At 40.5% G+C, this 22,681-nt stretch overlaps 1 protein-coding gene across 4 annotated transcripts; it reads right to left on the bottom strand.

Moving 5' to 3' along the window:
• On the bottom strand, window positions 1-21,005 carry rtn2a (reticulon 2a). 4 transcript variants are annotated; one of them, XM_051957782.1, is made up of 10 exons: window positions 20,648-21,005; window positions 19,643-19,728; window positions 18,587-19,153; window positions 16,609-16,815; window positions 10,835-11,042; window positions 10,213-10,351; window positions 6,231-6,300; window positions 6,088-6,134; window positions 5,926-5,984; window positions 1-1,882 (listed from the first exon to the last, which is right to left on the bottom strand). In XM_051957782.1, exons 1-10 carry the CDS (start codon window positions 20,683-20,685, stop codon window positions 1,807-1,809), a joined length of 1,497 nt encoding a protein of 498 aa, XP_051813742.1. In that variant the 5' UTR covers window positions 20,686-21,005; the 3' UTR covers window positions 1-1,806. The 4 variants fall into 4 exon arrangements, with proteins under 4 accessions (XP_051813742.1, XP_051813743.1, XP_022076590.1 ...); XM_051957783.1 differs by having other exon boundaries at window positions 16,609-16,812; window positions 20,648-21,004; XM_022220898.2 differs by having other exon boundaries at window positions 19,643-19,696; window positions 20,648-21,004.
• Between the last annotated feature and the right edge of the window lie 1,676 nt (window positions 21,006-22,681).

The raw sequence follows: 22,681 nt of genomic DNA, 5'->3' as shown, positions 1-22,681 counted from the left end.
TAATTCCAACTTAATTCCTTGTTTATTTTATTCCTTCATCCACACAGCAAATATAAAAACCTAAACAAACGGTGATCTAGAGGTATTGAGACAGTTCTATGAAAATGAGACGTCTGACTACATGAACAGCAGTTTTCCTTAAATATGATTGGACAAGACAGACCTCAGTGAATATATACCAAGCCCTGAGGCTAGAAAGGGAAATTAATTTCAGCAACATTCCATTTATCTTTGCTTAAGTTCATTATTGGAAGAAATATAAGACAGAAGTTCATTTGTATTAGCTTTGACAACTAACACAGGAGGCAGAGGGAGGTGTGTAGGTCCATTACTAAGCAGCACATGATGTCAACAGGCCGTCGTGTTTCATTGATTATGTCTGTTTGAACAAGCTTTCTCCGTAAGACACACAAATTATGCAACAAATAAGGCATTGGAACGGAAGCGTTTTGGTGCAAGCTTAAAAAAAAAAAAGCATCTGCCGAAGGGAAATGTGGACTCTAACTGCAGCAGAATCCTGAATGAAATTTTATTATTCCTAAAATTGATCTACTTACAATTCTGTATACGTTACCTTGTCAGGATATACATGTGGTATCACACAAGTATTGTACACATACAAAACATCATTCTCAGGAAGGCAATGGTCGGGTAAATGTGAGAAGTGGTCTGTTACGGGAGGAAAAGTCGCTGTAAGCAGTTGTAAGTACTGTGAATCAGATCATGCACTATAACCTGCAGTTAGAAAGGCACCTGCTGTAATTTCACTTCTACATTCCTTCACATGTTTGATCCCAGGCTGGAGATAAACACATAAAGAGCACAGAGAGCGTGTCTATTTGAAACCTTAGCACTTTTTCCTTTCATCGCCCGGCTACTAGACCATAAAATTCCTCAGTAACACCTCTGATGCTCAGTCAAAGACCGACCGCCTGCCGTGTTTCCATTTTACGATGCACTGAAACGCGTTACGGAGCTCATTCATCTTTCTGAATATTGTGTTTCAACTTTCCTTTTGCATCAAAGGAATGAGGGAAAGCAGCAGCCGTCGGTGTAAGCGATGGAGTACAGAAAAAGAAAAATGAGTGATGTGGTGAATCAAAGTGAAAGTCAGTGGGGGTGAAAAGAAACAGAACGTTTTTGGAAAATAAAGAAGAAATGTGACTTTAATTGCTTGTGGGTAACATTTTCAACTCAGCAAGCTGCATGTCAAGAATGTCACACGCACACACAAACATAGACACAGCCATACTTGCACACACACAGATAAACAGTCATGAGAATGAATAATCAGAAATGTTCATATGCTGACACGTGCATCCTTAATTGCTAGTTTTATGCTGCCATGATCAGTATTGAAACCTGTTTTTGTCGTCTCACATAAATCACCTTAACAACTCGCTTCTCTTTTCTCAGGTGTAGCTGTCGGTGTGAGAACTTCCCATTTATGGTCTTAGTACCTCATTTGGACTACAGCCCCTTCAAAGTCATTTTTACATGTTAAAAACAGTATTTCCAAAGATGGTCGCGCATGTCAAGCTGTGTGGTGGAATCAGTGTCATCCAGGATTCCTACACCTCGATTTCACCTCGAAGAAGAATTATCTCAACCCCATCCTCCGACCCCAGATACAGTTAGAGTATAAAGTACCATGCGCAATCCTCATTCATTTAAATAACCTCCCTTCCCTTCCCTAGTCTCTGGAGCTCTGTCCTCTGCAGCTCCGAGCACAGACCGCTGAGTAAGACATCTGAGTGACAGTCTGTGACTCTGGTAGCGTCTCTTTAAGTTGGTGTCCATGAGTGTTTATTGGGTTTTGGGTTTGGCACCACCAGGAGTTGGATCAGGAGGAGGGCCGCCACCCTGGACAAGTCTTTGCAGACTGCAGGAGACAGACAGAGGAGAGGTTAGCGCTTGTGCAATTCAACAATTTAAGGATATTCCACCATACCAAGATTGCAATATTGAGGTCTGACGTGCATAATAATGTGCTCGCAGGTAGTAGACAGGTGTGTCCCACGTCTGAAATATGCAACACAAATGTGCTGTAATTGTCTATGGTCTGGATAAAATAGGTAGACCAGGAAATCTCCTGTTATCCTGATGGTTATCTCACTGCCAAACTTGTGGTTACACTGTTTTAAAAAGGTTGAATTAGCTCATTTTGCTCTATTGTTTTGAGTGATTTCAGGGGGTGAATCAGCTGATTTTATTTCATTAGCATCAATTTTAGTATTGTTTTTTAGATGGTGACATCTGGCGTGGAAGACAGGTACAAAGTAAACAAACTATTTTGGGTGTCGGCAGTGAGGTAGGTTGATCTTACACTGTGAAAAAAAAAGTACATGATTCAACATTTTTGACCTGGAATTAAAAAAAAAAAAAAGTTCATGTTATTTTAAATTTTTTTTACAGATTTTTTCTGTTTTCTTAAATTACAAAAAAGTTAAATTACAAATGACCCGTGTTAAATTAAATCCCACTATATCAACACAAAACCTCCATACTGTCACAGCAAATTACAAGTGTTTTTAAGTGTGAAATTGTCATTTTAAAAAAAATCATAATTAACTTAAGCTTTAACCAAGTAATGGATAAATATAAATTGCCACATAATCAATACTGGAAGTATGTCCAAATAAGAAGTGCCCTCACTAAATGGTTAGGAGGCCAGCTTACCTGCCCTGCAGGTAGCCCAATTGAAGAGCTGCTGACAAAATCAAGCTCAGGGAGGAGCGTTACCCGTAACATTAACGATCTGTTACAGGAACAACTATGTGACCCTTTACTGAAGGTTAAGAAACACTGGGCAGGGGACATGGAGGTGGACATATCTCCTGAGGACTGGGAATCATGTTTAAAGAAGATCAACACAATGTACAAAGAAATGGGTAATAGGTTCATTCAACTGAAAATAATACACAGATGGCATCGGACACCAGAACAACTTCATAAATGGAGCTTGATACCAGTAGACTCCTGTTGGAGATGTGGAGACGTGGTGCCTCTATACTCCATATACTCTGGACATGTCCTGCACTTAAAGACTCATGGAACAACATTCAGCAGATTATATTTGAAGTCCAGCACAAAAAGTTTCAAATCTCTGTAAAACTGTCTATGTTGGGATCGACCACGGAGCTTCAGGACAATGACTTTTCATGTTTTGAAAAAAGGTGGATTATTTTGGCTCTCACAACAGCTAAACGGATACTGCTAAGACACTGGAGGAGAAAACTTCCTCCCCCTTATGAAGAATGGATGACAATAATGGCACAGCTAGCTGTATATCAGAGAGGGTGACGTACTCTCTACTAGACAGACTGGACCAACACAGGCTCACATGGAACCCCTTTACAGACTGGCTGGCTCTGAACTGATGGCCAGTTTGGTGTGACTATGATCTGCATTTGGTGTGTAACTGATTGTTGAACGGTGTCAGTGTGGTGGCGTGTGCTTTTGCGTTTTCATTTTTTTGTTTGGGTTGTTGTCTTTTGTTTTTTCTGTCATTTCACTTGGTTATCTGTGCTTTATATCACTTGTATTGATTTGGAAAACAATAAACTGTTAATAAAAAAATTCATAATTAAATCAGCCCAAGTGATTGCTATTTTACAGATATTTGCTATTATTTTAAAAACAAAGGCCTGCAGTTTGGACAAAAAAGATAAAACAAAAAGCTTTTATTGTTATTTTCAAGGTATCACCAACATAATTGCATATAAATATGGTTTGAATATTATAATTCTTCACCAATGTGATACACACAGCATATGATTACAAGAGATAAAGACATATGCTATGAAAATATAATTTTTTGCAGAAATTTGAAGGTAGTGGACTATGTACATGAAAAACCTAAAGGTAGATGTTAACTACAACTAACAAATGACAAAAAACATCCAGTCAGTGACCTTAAAATGCTTTCTGGCGCACCGCTAACAGCAGATGGAATTTGCTGTTGGTGGATTTATTCAGAGCCAACTGCATCCCACAATTCACCACTATCTGCTGGGCAACATGAGGCCAACAGCTGTCAGATAATGAATATATAAGCTGCAGTCAGCAACATTTTTATCATTGTGTCTAAATACTTTACAGCCATGGCATAACCTCCACAGATGATTAGAAATTACTTGTGGTGATTAGACTATAAAAGAGAAATACACTCCTTCTCTCAACACCTTGTCAGACGGAAATGATTCAACATCATGTTGTCTCAACCTGTTTGACCTCTGATTTGTTGCCAACATTTCCAGTTTGTGCTGTAAGTGAATGAACAAATGAACTGAAACAAAACGGCATTTTGCGGGTCTTCATGCTGTAAGAAAACTCGATTTACTGATTGCATTACTCCTCCCTGTTTCTGAACGTTTTCCATCCATCCATTATCTATGCACTACTTAATCCTCATCAGTGTTACGGAGGGGCTGGAGTCTATAACAGGGCTACATATACAAACAATCACACTTGCATTCACACCGATGGACAATTTAGAGTTACCAGTTAACCTGAGCGTGTTTTGGACTGTAGGAGGAAGTTGGAGTACCCGCACATGCAAACTCCATGCAGAAAGGGGAGGCTGGACGCATACCAAGGATGTTCTAGCTGCAAGGCAAAAGTGCTAATCACTAAGCCACTGTGCAGCCTCCTCTGAACGTCTTTTTTGATGTTATTTAATTGCTATGTTATTACAGTGTTGTTGAATCTACTTAATTATCTTTATGCGAAAATTCAACAAACCCAAGTAAAGCATGTGAGCTCCACTGAGCCATGTTGTCGTGTGAGTTATATGATGTGCTGCCTTTAAATTTGTCACATTCACCACAAACTGCCTCTTGGTTTGAAGTGCTGGATGATGAAAAATTGTTTTCAGCTTAATGACAATAAGACAAATGTGATTGTTTTTGCCTTCTCCAACGCCACAGCAGCAACTTAGAGCCACTGACAGTAAACCTTCATGCCATTGCCAGCAATCCTGTGTCATCTTTGACTCAGCACCAAAATTTGACAAACACATTAACTAAATCATCAGAGGACGCTACTTTCAAGTGAGAAATATAGCCAAATTGAAATCCAAATTACATCAAGACTGGGGCCATTGCATTAATTTCGTTAATGCAAGATTACTGCAACTCTCTGTACCTGAGTCCTGGCAAGACCCCCAACTGTTTTTTTTTTAAAAGAAATGGAACTACACAAGGATCCCTGCACTGCTGTTTTGTAAATACTGAATAACTTGTCTTTTGTTTGTTTATAAAGCCACGCATTGGTTGGCATCTGGGCACATTTCAGAACTTTTCTGTCTGTATTCTACCTCTGGACCTCTAAGATCCTCAGAAGACCTCATTTTAAATGCAACATAATCGAGACTGGAGGGTAAAGAAGCTCCTTCCTTCTTTAATTAAATGTTCACACACCATTTGTGTTCCAAAGCAAGACGTACATGTTTTCAGTGGATTTTGTTTTTTCTTAGTGGTTCTAATATTTCAGCATGGAAGGATTATTTTATTTTAGAAATTGAAATTAGGAGTTGTTGTCCGATTTGTCACGGTATTTTTGTATTTTTTTTAGGACTGATTTTGCAAGTTTTTTCCTCTTTTCTGTCTTGCTTTTTTGCAGTTATTTCTATCATTGCCCATGATATAGCATGACAACTCCGGCTGGTTTAAAATGAGCAATATAAATAAACCTGATTTGATTTGATGTCCCCATCAATCAAGCAGATTCCAGTGAAATCAGTTTTAAACAGGAACTTGGATATTGTGGCAGCTATTGTAAATACATCGTACAAGGAAACACTTGATTTCTCATAAATACAGTGTGAGTATTGCAACGGACTCTCAGTCTCAGATAAAAACTTTCTCAGTAAGAACAGTGTTGTGTTGTTGTAACCATTGTGCCAGAAGATGGCGCCACACTCACAAGTCCTTGACGTTGTCAATCTTGGCCTGAATTTTTGCAATGAAGCCGTCCACCTCTTCCTGTGATGTTACAGACAGGGCAAAAAAAATCATTTTTATGGGTTTGGAAATGAAGAATTCATTTAAAAAATACTACTACATTGAATTAACTAAGTGTTGTTACCTGGCGTCGACTGTAGAAAATTGGCAGAGAAAAGACAGCGATCACACCTGGAAAAGAAAGAAGTTGGAAAAGTTAAATAGATAATATGATAAACAGCATATTCACAAATTCTGAATTGTGCAGTGGTGATTTGTTTTTCTTACTGATGATGAGCAGAGTAAGGCCATTGCACAGTTCTCCCAGATATGTCACCAGGTACATCAGAACCAGGAGCTAAGACCAAGAAAAACAGAAATGGAGAAACAGCTGCAGAGAGTTAGCTTAACTTCCATGAACAATCCATCAAGAAAACCTTCCAGCGATGCTCCATGTGGTTCTAATTTCACTCTTTTATAATGGAGTCCATCATGCTACAGTATAACTAATTTCCCTTTATTGCATTATGTTGCTTATCATTTCCCAGTCAGTCTATTATCTCTAACCTATGTCAAGACCTCTGAGGTGCTGCAAAACTGCAAATGTTTTAATCACTCAATAAAATGATTTACACAACATCCTTTTCTCCTTATCCTTTCTCCTAATTCATTCCATATGCAAAACACCAAATATGGATTTGGGTGTTTCCTCATTTATCACTCAGTGTCACTGTGAATGGATCCAGTGTTGCTCGGATATGGGACACCCCTGTCTCACATGGAGAGATGCCAACTAACCCAGGGCGTCTCTGTGTGTCAGGTCACATACCGGCCAGGTCAGGGTTGAGACCAGGAGGGCCTTGGATTTAGGGGCTCAGTCAGCTCACACTGAATCACCGTTTACTGTAAAGGTGTTAATTATGTCTGTGGTTAATTACTAAAATGCCACAACTATATTAGGGAGGATATTAATGGATATTTCAATTGATGCTGACACAATACCAACAGTGGAGTTTTCTTAAAATTACTATACTGTACAAGTGATAGCTGGTTCTGACGTCTAGCAAATTCTGTATCGGTAAAGTAAAAACCCTGCCAGGCTCTGTATTTTGGAACTATTTCCATCTCTTTTTGAGCATTTCTTGATTCTGCAGACTCTAGAAATGTCCTTTAAATGTCCTTTTTCCTGTAAGATTTGTAAAATTCGTCAGACTTTTTGTTGTCAAAATGTTAATTTAATTAATTCTAAAATTTCCAAGCTATTGACATTTTACAAGCATCACTAAACCATTGCATAATATCACAAAATAACTGCAGTTCCTTAAATAGCCACTTGAGGCTGGCTCCAAAAGCAAGTTTATCCCTGTTGACCCCCATGTTAAAATGCCCAATTTTACAGCAAAAATAAACATGTTTACAATCTGGTTCAGAACATGGTTTTAATTTCCTCATTAACAACAACTGTACAGGAGGGGAATTTTTATGTAACCAAACCACTTAAACTGCAGTTTTTGCATACTTTTATACATTTTGTGCATGCAAATATTTCTACATTTATTAAATATGTACTGCTACCACAGTGTAAATACATTTCAGCATTGTTTTAAGTACTTGACTATGCAGACAGAAAATACTGACCGTTTGGAGCCGATACTGATTTCACAGAGTAAGACTTTCTGATATCTATATATAAGATTATATTGTTGACAGAGTCACTGTTGATTAATTCCCCAGTAATGTATTTCACAGACTAGTAAGTAACTTAGTGTGAAGACCAAGCTTGATGCACCGCCGTCTACTTACATGTGATTTGTACTCTGCTACATGTGCTGCACACAGGCGTAAACTAACCGTGACGTCACCCGTTGGTTTCAACGCCGAGAAAATGAAGCCTGGATTTTGCTACTTCCTGGTCGCCATTTTGGATTTTTTGGAGCCAGTGATGTAAAAAGCATCATCCAACAGGCTGGACCGGAGAGCAACTCGGGGCAGGACCAGTCAATGGGACTGTCTATCAAGTATAGCCACGCCCCCTGGCTCCGCCAACTTTAACGATTTATTTAAAATTCAGTATTGATTTATTTTAAGATTGGCCACCTGATCTCTCATTTTGACCATGAAAACTAACGGGAAAAAAATCCTGAGCTGTAAAACATCAGTCTATCAAATTTTATTTTTTCCAAAAACGAATTGGGGTCTATGGAGCAAAAGCTTTTTCGAGCCAACCCTAGCGGATGGCGGGATATTGCAAGTTTTTGACACTTCCGGGTGGGCTTCATTTTTGGAGCCAGATGCTACGTCCACTTTATAGAGTCTATGGCTGCACAGTGCTGACAGTATTGTAAACAATGGAACTGGAGCTTCTCACTGGACAAACTAAGTGATGACACTATTTTTAAGTTATCCAAGCATCTCTTCACACTGTGTCTGTGTAATGTTATGCAAAAAAGATTTTACATCAGCATATATCAGAAAACAAATATACCAATAGCAATGTGTCTGTGACATGTCATGATTGGCTGACAATATCAGCAAACCGATACATTGGTCAGGCTCTAAATACGGCATGCATATTGTACTTAAAAACTCTTGGCATTGCCTTCAAATTTAACGGTCTCCACAGACAGCATTAAACAGATACAGATACGGCACATAATGCTCAGCATTAAAAAAACTGACCCACTTGTCAGATGCTTTAGAATAAAGTATTGATGTTGTTCCTGCACACTCACATACAGATTCAAAGCAGTGAAAGCAGCACAGGGACCGAGTTTGTCTTTTTCAAGAACACATCAATATGTGGCTATGAGGACCTGAGTCATTAATCCTGCCTCAGTCCGTCACCTGAGCTCCAGCTATTTCTAACACTTGTCAAAGAATTCATTTGTGTCCTTATAGGCTATTCAACAACAAGCGTAAAGATTAGCTTTCAGAGGAGTAGCACAAACCTAAAGCCTCTGAAGTTTTATCTAAAAAACTGCAACAAAGCAAAATGCTGGCGCTGCACAGAAAAAAATGCATGTAGATTGCAAGACCATACTTAATAATTGTACGATGCTGTCAGATTTATTTAAACTTGATTAATATTAATATAATTTTGGGCTCTGGCAGTAAAAACAGCACATCCAGGGGCAGAATAAACAGCACAGACATGAAGAGCAAGGCACACTGCTTCCTTCTACACTGTTAGACCCAATTCAATTTAATTTGAAAGGATTTTTTTTCTCAAGGGGCAGACTGCTTTCCAAACCATTACCAAAAATATGTCACTGGGACTGACAGTCGCCATCGGCGCTATCGCCCATATTTAGGAGCCTTGAGCTCGGAGCTGGCATAATGAGAGCGGTGGTTGGCATAGCGATACTGTCATCCCCAATGATGGAGGGAGCTGGGATGATGAGGGGAGGAAGATGACAGATGATGGAGCAAAATGACAGAATGCAGGCGGACTGATGTGTGGCTTAATGAGGATGGAAGGTTCTGCGAAATGAGGACGGGTCATTAAAGGGTAACTTCGGTTTTTTTCAACCTGGGGTCTGTTTTCATATGTCATTTCATACATGTGAGTGATGGAGAAATGAATTTTCGACATAGCTCCAGTATTTAGCCAGGCAGGCAGCTTAGCAGCTCAGCTAGCAGCTCAGCTAGCGAAAAGTATGGAGCAACTTGCCCCCCCGCGTCAAAGTCCGCCCTAACGTGCTTTTTTTCCCCACACTGACCGGCTCAGATAGTCTCAATGAGTGTCCCACAACATACTAGAGATGAGAAGTGAACGAAAACCTCCACATTACCTGGCGATCGCTCTTTGTTGTGGTCTGTATCCAAATCTCAGGACGCTAGAAAGCAAATCTTGTTCCGAAATCGCGCGATAGCTCACGCCAAAACCAGTGTTTTGGAGCGAGATTTGCTTTCTAGCGTCCAGAGATGTAGGCAATGTGGAGGTTTTCATTCGCTTCTCATCTCTATTATATTGTGGGACACTCGTTGAGACTATCCGAGCCGGTCAGTGTGGGGGAAAAAAAAGCACGTTAGGGCGGACTTTGACGCGGGGGGGCAAGTTGCCCCATACTTTTCGCTAGCTGACCTGCTCAGCTGCCTGCCTGGCTAAATACTGGAGCTATGTCGAAAATTCATTTCTCCATCACTCACATGTATGAAATAACATATGAAAACAGACCCCAGGTTGAAGAAAACCGAAGTTCCCCTTTAAAGATGGTAAACAAAAGACATACACACAAATCAACTAACCTCATTTCTTAGCTTTGCTTACCTTCAGGGATTCAAAAACGCTTTCAACGAAAAAGAGTCTCTTCAGACTGTCAACAGCAGACAGAGCCATGACGATGGCTTTCTGCACATAGAGGTCAGCCTGCTCGCCACTGAAACTGATGTCCAAGTCCAAGTATGACCTGAGGGAAAACACAGAGGAGGTGAGAAGCTGAAAAAGTTAATAACAGACTGAAGTGTTTATTTTCATGCTTTTCTGTTCTATATATGTTTTGCTTTTTCTGCTCAGCCTCTTATTGCCTCCTTTACTGTAACGTAATACCACATAATGACATTTAACAACACAGTGATTCACGTTTTAGCTGCTGTCCTTCAACATGAATCCCCTCCTGTTACATACAGAATGTCTAGACTAATTTAAAAATAATTTAACAGGGGTGTCAGAAATCAATCTTTAGACAAACACTCAAAAAATGTTAAAATGAATCTCAAAGAGAAGAAGCTGGACTGGCTGAATTTTTCTTTGGAAAACATATACATGCTGTGACTTAATGGGGTGAACTCAGCTATATGTGTTCTGTCATTTTCTCCCTTCGGTCTTAACCACACTTGAAGTTCACGAAGAAAAATATGAACAAGAAACAAAAAGGGAAACAGCCTCTTACTTGAAGGGATGTTCTCCATCACCCCAGCTGAGGATGTAGAGGAGTTGGTAGTAGATGCGCACTGAGATGGTGAAGCACATGACAGCCAGGCAGACTGTGGAGATCACGGTGATGATGCTGAGCTGGAACAGGGACAGCAAACCCACCACTAACCCTGTGAGAACCATGCCGGTTCGCTCCGTGTCCTTCCAGTAGATCAGGTCCATCACTGAAAGACAAGGCAGGCAGGTGGAGGGAGAGAAGATATAAGAAAGGTTAGAAAAGTAGCTGACAGTGGGTTAAAAGTACAGGCGGCTGCTGAATAACTGAATTTTAATGCAAAGTGATTAAAACATTTGCAGTTTTGCAGCACCTCAGAGGCCTTGACATAGGTTAGAGATAATAGACTGGGAAATGAGCAGCTGCAGCCACATCACTTGAACTCCTCAGCTTTTGGCTGGAAATGAAGCTCTTTTATTTTTGGTGAAGTTGGAGAGAGGAAGAGTGGCAGGAAGATACAGCAGTTCCGACACAGGGACAGGAAGGCCAGAGGGGTTGAAGACAGGAGGCAAAGAGGGATTTCCAGCCTCAGGCATGACGGAACACAGCAGCTCCGAGGGAACCGTCAGGCTCTGGCCTCGCTAAATTTAGCCCTCAGATGAAAGAGGGAAGCGAGCAGTCGAGGAGAATTTAAATGCAGCCTTTACAGCACCTGCTGTCAGATGTCAGGCCGTCAGCAGCCCCTTCCCTCCACACCCTGTTAGTTTCCCTTTGTCACCCAGCAACAGCTGCCGTGGAGACTGAGGCGTCCAGAGTCATGCTTTACTAGAGTGGACAACTTTAATATATACAGTGGAGGGCATAATACCCTTCATTTAGCTCTTTTTGTAAAGAGAAAAACACCACATTTCACCCCGTGGATCATGAAGTAAAATGTCAATGAGGGACCATGTTGTATTGCAAAAAGGAATCAGATAAAAATCAAAACTAGCCTGTAGTAAAAGCGGAGTTCCTGCATTGCGTGATTACAGTATATGCTGTGCAGACAGGCAAAGTTCTCTGTGCTTGTCATTCAGTGAAATGCTAAGCCTCAGCATTAGAATAAAGGGAAGCCTCTTTGAATAGAGTGCACTGACAGCAGGTGGGTTATTTATAAACAGCACTGCACACAATTAATACCCATGATGCCCCTGGAGCACACCTGTCCAGCGAGCTTGTTTGTGCTGCTGTCATTCTGGGATACTCAGCAGCACATGGAGGCACAGCAGGTGACTAATTCAATATAATAATAATGAAAAAACAGCAGTAAGAAACCAACGCTGTAATCCTGTGGATGATATCTGCACAAAACAATCTGGATTCCACACTATACTGAACTACAGACCCACCTCCTGCATTTATACTTTACTCACCCAGGATTTTTTAAACACACTGAGGTGAAGCGACTAAGTAACTCTGCAGGAGTAATGTAAGGGATGACTTGTCATGTGAGACTGCAGGGCATACTGTAAACCTTAAAGCCACTTATTTTAAACTAATGATGTGACATGTTGGGAAAAAGGTAGAGCTGACCAGTACATCACTCAGCTGGTACTATCAGCTAATATTGGTCAATCACAGATATATGCACCAATATGATGATCTTTTCCAAAAATTATGTAGCAGAAGATGCTTGGGATGATTTAGAAACAGTGTCATCACATAGCTCTGACTTCACTGTTTCCAATTATATCGGCTTGGTACGCAGCACATGCAGCAGAGGACGTACACAGCTCAGCAGACGGTGATGCGAAGGGAAGCTTTATCTTCTCAGTACATTTTTAACTGATTTATGAGATACATGGTCGAAAAGTTAATAAACTATGACTGATTGGCCCCTTTCAATATAAATGTAGCAGACTGTATGATGCAATACAGTTTCTTAGGATGATAAAAATTCCAGTATACAGATATGCTGTCTGGTCTAGAAATAGGCTAATTTGCTTTCTTGCTGAGACCCAAATGAAAAGGCTGCTGTCTATACAGCTACAGACAGCAGTCAGTTAGCTTAGCTTAGCATAAAGAGGAAATGGTCTTCCACTGCCTTTGAGCCTTTTTAGTTAATACCATACAGCTAGCTTGCTTAATCTACACAAAAAAGTAATTTAGGACACATTTTGTACAAATTAAATAAAGAAGTTAATAAGTGAGCTACAGAGGTGATGGTATGTTAGACCCTCCAGAAAAACTCAAGCAAAAATCCTTGATTATGCGGGCTAAAATCCTTGATTATGCGGGCTAAAATCCTTGATTATGCGAATAAATATGCTGGGATTTTATGCCATTTTATGCAGGGAAATTGCGGAAAGTTGCAAAGTATGCGAATAGTTGTGAAATACGCAAAAAGATGCGAAATATGTAAGAATTGGGAAAAAAGGTGATTCTTCTCCTACATCCTGTTACTAGGACACACACATCCCTTTCTGAGGTTAAAACACTTTCCTATTCATTTTTTAAGAAATTGTAATTGGGGTTTAACCACACACACGCATACACACCCCGGTGCACTCCTTCACTCACACAGCACACTCTCTGGAGAAGTGCTGCAACACTGTTGATTTTTCTTCGGTGCTCCAGAACGATGTTGCACGGGGTGCAAAAAAGTTTCCCCCCACTTTCGTGCAGTAAATCTGGGTACTGTTTTGCCCGGTCTCTGGCTGAAATATTCGTAGGTAAATGTGATCTTGGAGCATTCACCATTCTTGTTTGTCGTCTCTGAGTGCCGCGCTCCGCATCAGGTCGTGCTTCTAGTGTGTGTGAATGCGCGAACTGATGACGTCAGGCCGGGCGTTGCATAAAAACTCACTCACAACTCCATTTATATTGGTTATAGTTTTCTCATTTTATGCAGAAATTGTGAAATCAAGCAGGACCCGCATATTTCTCTTTTTTTCGTGGAAATGTGAGATTCTTGCGGGAATTATGCGCTGTTTTGCGGGGATTATGCGGCCTTTTGGGAAATAATTGACCCCTGCATAATCAGCGGCATTTTGGTGATTAATGCGGGAATTCATGCGATCGCATAATCGCGTTTTTCTGGAGGGTCTAGTATGTGGATTTGCTTACCTTTAGAAATATTTAGGCTTCATTTCTAGTCATTATTTTAAGCTAAGTTTACAGATGAACATAAGGAGTGGATATATTTTGAGTTTTTGCATTTTTTTTTACACCTTTAGGGACCATTACAGTACATTGGATGCCTTAAATGCAAAGAAAAATGACAACAAAATCCTAAAAAGTCATCCATCAGTCATTCCATACTCTTACTATGATTTTTCTCACTTTTGGAATGCATAACTATGGTATTCATAAGGCACATTTGGTAGATCTGCTTATCTTCTTTGCTGCACAAATATGCCTTTATGTTCTTTATTCAAACCACAAATGAGCTGTTGTGCTAAATTTAATGCAATTCGAATACTTATACAGAATTTCAGTGCATTAATCCTTTAACTCACTCATACAGTATATTATAAACAACACCAAAGACAGTGCTTACTCCTGTTTTATGTCATCTCATTTCCTTTTAGCCTCATCATCCATTTCTCTTGACCCAGTTCAAGTCAGCTTAATCATGTGTTCACGAAACCTCATCCTACTACAAACTCTACTTGTGCCAGAGCTTCATGCTAAAGAGGAAACACTAAAATGAAAAGATAACGCAGCTGCTGAAGCCATTTCCCACTAAGACAACTATGTGCTCGCAGCATACCACGACGGGACAGTTTATACTTATCTGAATGGCAGGTGCTCATTTAAATTAGGACTCGTGATAAAGAGGCTGTGAATCAGTTTAAAGGCAAGCAGACCTGCAGCTGACAGAAGCTGCTGTCTCCAGAGACTCAGCTCGTGAAATGATCAGAGACAAGCGAGAAATCCACTCAATTCCCACCTTCAGTTCTCTGACAGTTCGGTCTCCTCTCCTCTACACCGAAGCTGAAGAGTCCACTACTAAAGTCGGTAAGTGGCTTCCACTCATTCACACTTGAAACTGCAGTTTTTTTTCTGTCTCATGTCCTGCTCGGTTTGAACTGAAATCAAACGCAGCCTCTTTTTGCAGGAGTTTTCTGTCAGCTCTGAGTAAGCTAGACTTGCTCTACATTGGTGCACATTTATCCATTTTCACATTCATCCCAAACGTCTCACCTTTACTGGCCATTTTGGTTGCGGCTCCAGAGTTTCCCCTCACACCCGCTGTCCCTCTCTGTGAGCTCCCGTCGCCCCTCTGAGCTGTTTTTGGCCTCCCCCTGCTCGCTCAGCAGTCCAAAAGCCTAACAGCCCAAAATAATCTGGTGTGCAGCACCGCCCACCACTCTTCAAGACTACAAGAGCTTCACACATAAAGAGATGAATCACAGCTATGACACAATGCTTTACAAAACCCTCTTAAGTAAAAATTACTGTGAAACTGAACAAATCTAAGCTGCTGGTTTGAACTCAGATTAGGTTTTCTAGCATAGCGTTGATATTTAGGTGTCACTCGGCAGCTGAAATAGGAGAACCGGGGTCTATTTTCTGTTATGTCACTAAGTCCTACCGCCACTGCTGACACTGAATGACTGAAATGTTGCATTTTTCACTTCTAACAGTTGAGAATTATAAATTCTGCTGATAATTTCTTGCAATAGTGTGCTATCCAGACTAAAAACCTATTTTGTTTGATTGCACTATTTGAATTTCTGCAAAAATTGTGAATGCTGGCACTGACTAAGAGATCTGAAACCAGCCTAAGAAACTAATGATCATTTTATTTTGTACATTTGGACGATGAACTGTTAGTTGGCCTATTAAAATGTCCAAACGCACGTATTTATTGTAAGTTATAGCACAAAGTTTATTTCATTTTCTCTGCTTGTCTTCATTTAATTCCATAACTGAGCTGATTTGTGATCATATATCTTTGATACCCTGATATTTTGCTCTACAGAAACACCTTTCTGCATTTAAGAAAAGAAGTTTTTCATATGTTAAATGTTGTCCGAATAGAGAGCAGTAGAAGAAATTAAACTTCCTCTCTAAAGGTGGAAAAATTCAGGCAGTTTCTAATTCAAGAAAGTGTCAAATACTCCAACATTGTCAGTTTTGGTATATGACTGTTTCTTAAACTTTTGCCAATAAAGCACTGAAATTCGCCCTTAAAACAACTAATAAAACCAAAAGAAATCTGATGGTTTTCATTCGGGACACACTCTGTCATCAGTCTGACCACACATTCATCTTCAGTCTGACGGTTTACTACCCCCCTTACATCCACTAAAATAAGCCCAAGCTCCACTTTGACTGACGGTCCACTTAAAGTGCCATCGAGTTGGAAGGCGGGATATTATCTGCCGCTCTCTCTTTCACCACTTCTCTGCGTCTCACTCACTCCCACAGAGCCAACAAACTCCCACAAACTTGCACAGAAAGAAACTGCACACACACACTCTAGTCTCCCTGTTTCAAAACATTGGTGCATTCTACCATCGGCGGTGAGGACTCCAAAAAGGCAGCAAATATCAGGAATGCTTTCCCTACAAGGAGCCAATCATTCTGGAAATCCCAGAGAGGGTTACTATGGAGACATGATGAAGAGGACTTCCAGAGGGGGGGTCTGTCTTTGTCTCCCTGCAACTGAAAGCTGATATTTTCTTTATTTAAAGTATTGATTGATGAGGATCCTGCTAAGCAAGAAGACAAAGACAGAGAGATGGGAGGGCGGCAGAGAGACAAGAGGTCAGAAAGATTAAGAAAGTTAGAGATGCTAATGTTAGTACCTGCTATGTGTGTGCAGACTGTCGAGTCCTCTGTTAAGTTAAGTGCTGAAAACCAGTGATCGCTGACCAGTTCTTCCTGAGAGTTTAGGCCAATGGCAGCCGACGACGAGGACGCCGCACCTCTGGGTCGCACAGATGTGAGCAGCTTGACTGAAATGGTTTCCCTGGCGACGGGAGACTCTGGCTCAGGGGTCGGTGAGGATGCTGCTGCCGGGAAACAGAAGATGATGTCACCATGATGACGACGGCATATCGATTCACTTCATGCTATTTTATATACAGTGTATGTTGTTAATCCTGAGCTTGAATTAAGGAAACATAAATAAAAGCAAAGTGTACCATATTTTAACATATGCTTTCCTCTGCAATTATCATAAATACATTTTAGGAGTGCTGTTTAGAAGCCAAACTGACCATAGGACAGGTTATTCCATCTCATATCATTAAAGTTTTCAATCAGTTTAATACTGCTGACCATCTTTAATCCATATCATAAATTATGGATACTTACAATAGTATCCCTAAAATTTTAAATTTATATATCAAATATTTTTACAGAAATTTTCAAAAAAAAAGCTCATCAATCAACATCACTCACTTTTTTCATCCACTGAAATTTGAGAAGTTTGAATGATGATATCTGAGGAACTAATAAAGACAAAACAATGAAATTTTCTCCGTTATTTCTCAGCATGCCATTGATTCAGAATCTGTAATATGAGACAAGGAGAGCCAGTAGTCTCTGAATATGGAAACAGATACCATTTTAAACATCCATAGTTTATAATAAAAAAGTTCAGAGATGCTAGGCCCTGATGATTTGAGATGGAATAACTCAAAAGATGTCAGACAGATGTTGATCACAGCAGTCTTCCAAGCTCCATATTCAAAGTACCTATTACTGACTGAAATGACTAGTCCAAATAAGTTGTGTCACCTTACAAAATGTGATAATGAAACAATGTCCTGTTTATATTGTACAGCAGAAAATACCTTATTATTACAGCTGAAAGCATCTTTAGCGTTGAGTCTGGATTAAAAAGAAAACAACTGACAGTTGTATGTTTGTTACACAGGGTTATGGTCGTTTTGCTTTGTGTAACACCAGATACTTTAACTGGAAAATGTGCTTTCTGATGCTAAGATGCCAAAATATTTATTACACTTCTGCCTCTAAATATCATAATTTTTATGACTTGGTCATACTTTCTGCCTCAATGCAGATGTACTACGACTCATAGAAAGGTCGTCATACGTTAAACTATGTAATTAGCTCTTGGTATATAAAGGACTAATGGTACCAACAGGAACGGTGAAGACTCAGCTAAAACCAAATTATTAGAACTAGGGTTCTGTCTGACCAAAAGATAAGCTTCTATGTGTGATGTCTAAACACACCCGAACACAGCAGACAGACATTTAAACTATATGATAACATGGAGTGTCAAATGAGGACAATCTGCAAGCAGCAGTCATGTCAGCTGTGCAAATGGCTCATTTGGTGTTCTGTTAGGTAAACAAAGTATCCGGAATAAAAATCTATGGCAGAATTCTATGGAGTTTGAATGACACATGTCCCACCACTCTCCTCCAAAAAGCCAATCATCTGCCAACCTAGAAACCATCCAGAAAACCGTGTTGTTGCACTGACTCAGGCATGGTGTCTTGAAACTGGACAAATGCATAGTAGAAGTGTAAACCGTGGGGAAAAAACTGCTTTTCAAACCATATCTGGGGCAACATCACCAAACTTTTTGAGGAGTTTTTATCAGATTTGTTGGCGACTCTTCACATGTAGTTTTACAGCTCTCTATTTATTTACATAACGATCTGGTTTTATTATCCTTAAATCTTTGCCCAAGGGCATTATCAAGACGGCTGTAAGGTGGTGACACATGCCTTGAGGGACTACATCTTTTAGTCTTTTACTACTAACCACACTAAAACCATCTCTCAACAAATTTCTCCCCTTTCTCACCCTGGAGTGTCTGTGAGGAGCTCTGTATTTGGGATGACTGAGAGGGAGGCTGGAAAGTCTGAGTCACACTCTCGTCTCTTTGGACTCCTGCGTCTCTCCCTTGATTCTCTGTGTCCAGATTTTGGGGAGAGGGCTGAATTGTAATAGTCTCAGTTTGTCCATGCTGCTCCCTTTCCCTCATCGCTGTCCTTGCCTCCGCCCTCTCCTGCTCTCTCCTCCCTGAAGCCTCCTCCTCTTCCTCCTCCCGACCGAGGAAGCCTTGAGGGTCCCAGTCTACGTCGGGGGAGTCCAGCAGTGTTTCCAGGGTGTCTGCACGCATCAGAGGAGTTCGGCTTCCCCTGGAGCCTCCTCTGCGTCGGTCCCGGAGGTGTCGGGAGGCTCCCACAGCTTCGGCCTCGGCAATGGCGATGTAGGAGAAAGTCAGCTCGAAAGAGTTCTGACGAGGCGTGCCCCAGATGGACGGGGAGGAAGCCAGACCCTCGTCATCATCTGGGTCTCCCCCCTCGTCGTCGTCGGACCACTCTCTGGCTGTTTGCAGCTCGTACATCTCTGACTCCTCATTTCCGCCTGAATGGAGACAAATCAAGACGAGCAATCACCTCGATGCACAGACTGACACACAGACATGAGAGAAATCAGTGAGGAGCAAATATAGGAAAGATTCTGGACAGAGGAGCAACAATTAGCAGGCGATTCAATGAAAGAGACTCCTGCAACTGGTTCACAGCTGTGCACAGAGAGTCTTTTTGCTTTTAATAAGAAGATATCTCAGATAAAAGCACCCAGGTGGGTGATTTGATGTCAGGGAGAAAAAAAGAGTCACATTGAAGATGAAACTTTCTTTGATAAGCACAAAAGCAGATCTCCTTCCAAAACTTTGCTATAAAGGCGCCTTTATTCCTGTGGATCTTCACTGTCAGTATCAGAGGAGTTAAACAGCAGGTGTGTTTGGATGAACTCGTATCAAAGCAAGAATCTCTTGTTTCTACAAGGGTTGTACGGCAAAATATCTCAAAAGTGGATCGATACACAGGGTGTTAAGTGTCTGATTCTTACCATCAGTGCACGGAGGAGTCGAGTCTGGGGTGGACGCCACAGAGCCATATTCCTCTGGAAGAAAACAGTCACACTTTGACGTAAATCTGCAGGTAAACACGCCGTAGCGAAACACAGACAGAAATGTGTTGCTGCTGTGTTTTAACCCATGCTGCTGCAAATCATCCTTCTTGCCTCCACCTCACATTGATCTCACTAGTGTTCCTGTCACAACATCCAACGTAGGTGTACTAACGGTAGCACCAACAAACACTGCAGTGCCTTGTTATGAGTCATTTTTTCAATCAGCTGCCTCATGTGGCTGAAGAAAACACATTAAAATACAGTAATAATAGTATTTAACCCGTTTAACAAATATTAACCTCTCTATACAATAACTGCACAGGCCACTGAACATGAAACTATGTGTATCAATTACAGATTGAAGGAATGTGAGTATTACAGTCGCACACTGGAGGTCATTGCATATTGATTCATTTCCTTACAGAGCTGAACTGGCAGCTGTAAAGGCCTTCTCTACATTAGATAGCCAGCATGGCACTAGTTAATAAATAAACCAGGCAGAAGCAATGAGAGCACCACATTCTCATTTGTATGACCACATGCAGATAACCAGCCGCTTTAATTCAGCTGTGGAGAATATCAGCAGAACACTGTGGCAAAAAGACGATGCAAAACACAGGCATGAAAGCACAACAGAAGCTCTGAGGGAGAAATGACTCCTAATTTGCCTGACTGCACAGCCAAATAGAAACATCTGCAAAGCAATGACAACAAAACAAGTCTGCTCCTGCATCCATCCATCCATCCATCCATCCATCCAGCCATGTGTTTATTAAAGGCAGAGGCAGGGAGGGGAGCAGGCGAGCTAACACGTACGGTGCTCACAGCAGTTAGCAAGAAAAGATGCTGAGCTGGAAGATACATGTGACGATGATGTAGTGAGACCAGCGGAGCTCTTGTGCAGAAAAGCTGATTGAAACAGCAGAACAAAAGCAGACTCACGGCAGTGGGAGAATCCTAAAACCTGGCCCATGCTCCATCAAGGCATTGCTGGGCCCATCCAGTCTGGAAGCCCCCCCTCCCCTCCTCTGCTGCCGGCACTCTGGTCCTGTGGATTTACCCTTCCTCCTCCTCCTCCTCCTCCTCCTCGTCTGTTGAGCAGCTTCCTCCCTCTCCTGCCTCTGTCACTCAGCAGCCCCGCCCTGCCTCACTCCACCATCCTCCTCTCCTCATCTCGTCTTGCATCGTTATGGCTGCAGAGGGTAGTAGTGTACGCTACAGCACAGAGAGAGAGGGAGAGAGAGGGAGAAGCATGTTGTCATCTCCCATTCATGGCTAACCTGTTCCTATCTGCCCATCTCTCCCCCGTCATGTGACCCCCAGCTCAGGATCTCATAGGAGCAGGAGGAATCACTCATTAATAATGTAAAACATGAGCATATGCATAGAGAAGGATGAAAAGCAAGTAAGGTCTGTCAGCTTCACCGTGCTAGTGCTCTGCATCAGATTCAAGAAAAATGACGTTTCACAGATTCAACCATTCAAATAAGTCATACCAAGTTTAATCAGAAAAGCTGCAGTATAAATAATGCAAAGGGTCATGAAAAAGCTTTTAGTTGAGTCTTTTTTAGGTTTTATAAGTGGAGGGAAGCAGTAGTGAAACGTAGGGGGCAGCAGTGAGTCACTGTAGCACTGATGCTGCCACAAACTGTTGGGATGATAGTTAATAAAGAAGCAAACGAAGGAGTTGCAGAAAAACGTGTGACATCCTTGCTCTGCTGTACGTATCACATTTCACAAAAAAAAGGTCATCCGTAAAGTAAATGGATGTTTGCTTACTGCAGTTCACTCAGGGGTTTCGCTGTTTTCTCAGTTTGGTACCAAACAGGTTTAAGTTGAGTAACAACCTGTGACTGATGTTAGTGAGTCATTTTACTGACGAATGAGAAAGAGTGAATAATGATGGCATGATTCAGTATTTGTCTTGAGGTCAAATTGTCACTGCAATAACATTATTAGGCCGCCTGATGAAAGCCAGTTTTTACATTTTATATTGCTCATAAATCTACTGTAAAGAACACTGTAAATAAAGTTTTACATACAGGCCGCTGCTTTAACTAAACTGGTGGTTGAAAAAATTGGTTTGAAAAAAAAATGCTATTCTCTATTTTACAATCTTAAAAATCTCAGAAAAGCCAGTAAGATCAGTTTAAAAAAAAAACAAGACAAACAAAAAAAAAAGAATTTAAAAGGTGTACAACATTTGAACCAGCGTTATTAAACTGTTGTATTTTTATTTATTTTTCATTTTTATTTAGTTAATCCAGTTTAATTTCAGGTGGTGTCCAGTGAGGGTTTGCTCATTTTAGTTTTGTTTCTATTGATTTCAAATTTAAAGCAATAGCACCTATTATTCATTTTAACTTTTTTTATTTTAGTTTCAGCAATAGTTTTATTCTTTTTTTATTGTATTATAGAGGGCAAAAAGTTCACAATAGGTACAGAAACACTATTCAAAACATGTGTTGTCAAAATGGACCATATTTGTTACGAGCAAAACAAAAGACATTTCATGTTTTTTGTTTAATCCTAAAGTCCAGTTTGCATTTTTAGTTCCGTTAACTACAATGTTTTTTTCAGACTTAATTTTAGTTAATAAGAAGAAGAAGAATTGATTGCATCCAGTCTTATAGCTTAGTGGCTTTGAATAAGTCAGCTTTACTTCTACATGTTTAGTTTAGGAATGGTGAACAGACCAAACTGACCAGAGGCTAAGAAAGTATTTATTATAACAAAGAGTATTTTGATGATGCATTGCATGAGCTGAAAGGAATAGGAAGAAATGAATTGTATGATTGGATCTGGTTTGCTAGAAAAATGTTGTCACTTTAAGATTAAAAAAAAAAAAACATAAATGAAACCCTAATCGTCTATATGATAACTTTGAAAAGCAACACTTCACCATCAGTCAGCTAAATAAAACATCACATTAATTTCACAACTGTTCCTTGATAGTTCTGAGGTGTTGTCAAATGA

This window comes from Acanthochromis polyacanthus, chromosome 13 (genome assembly GCF_021347895.1).
Source record: "Acanthochromis polyacanthus isolate Apoly-LR-REF ecotype Palm Island chromosome 13, KAUST_Apoly_ChrSc, whole genome shotgun sequence".
NCBI lineage: Eukaryota > Metazoa > Chordata > Actinopteri > Pomacentridae > Acanthochromis > Acanthochromis polyacanthus.
This window is presented reverse-complemented; position numbering and strand designations above follow the sequence as displayed.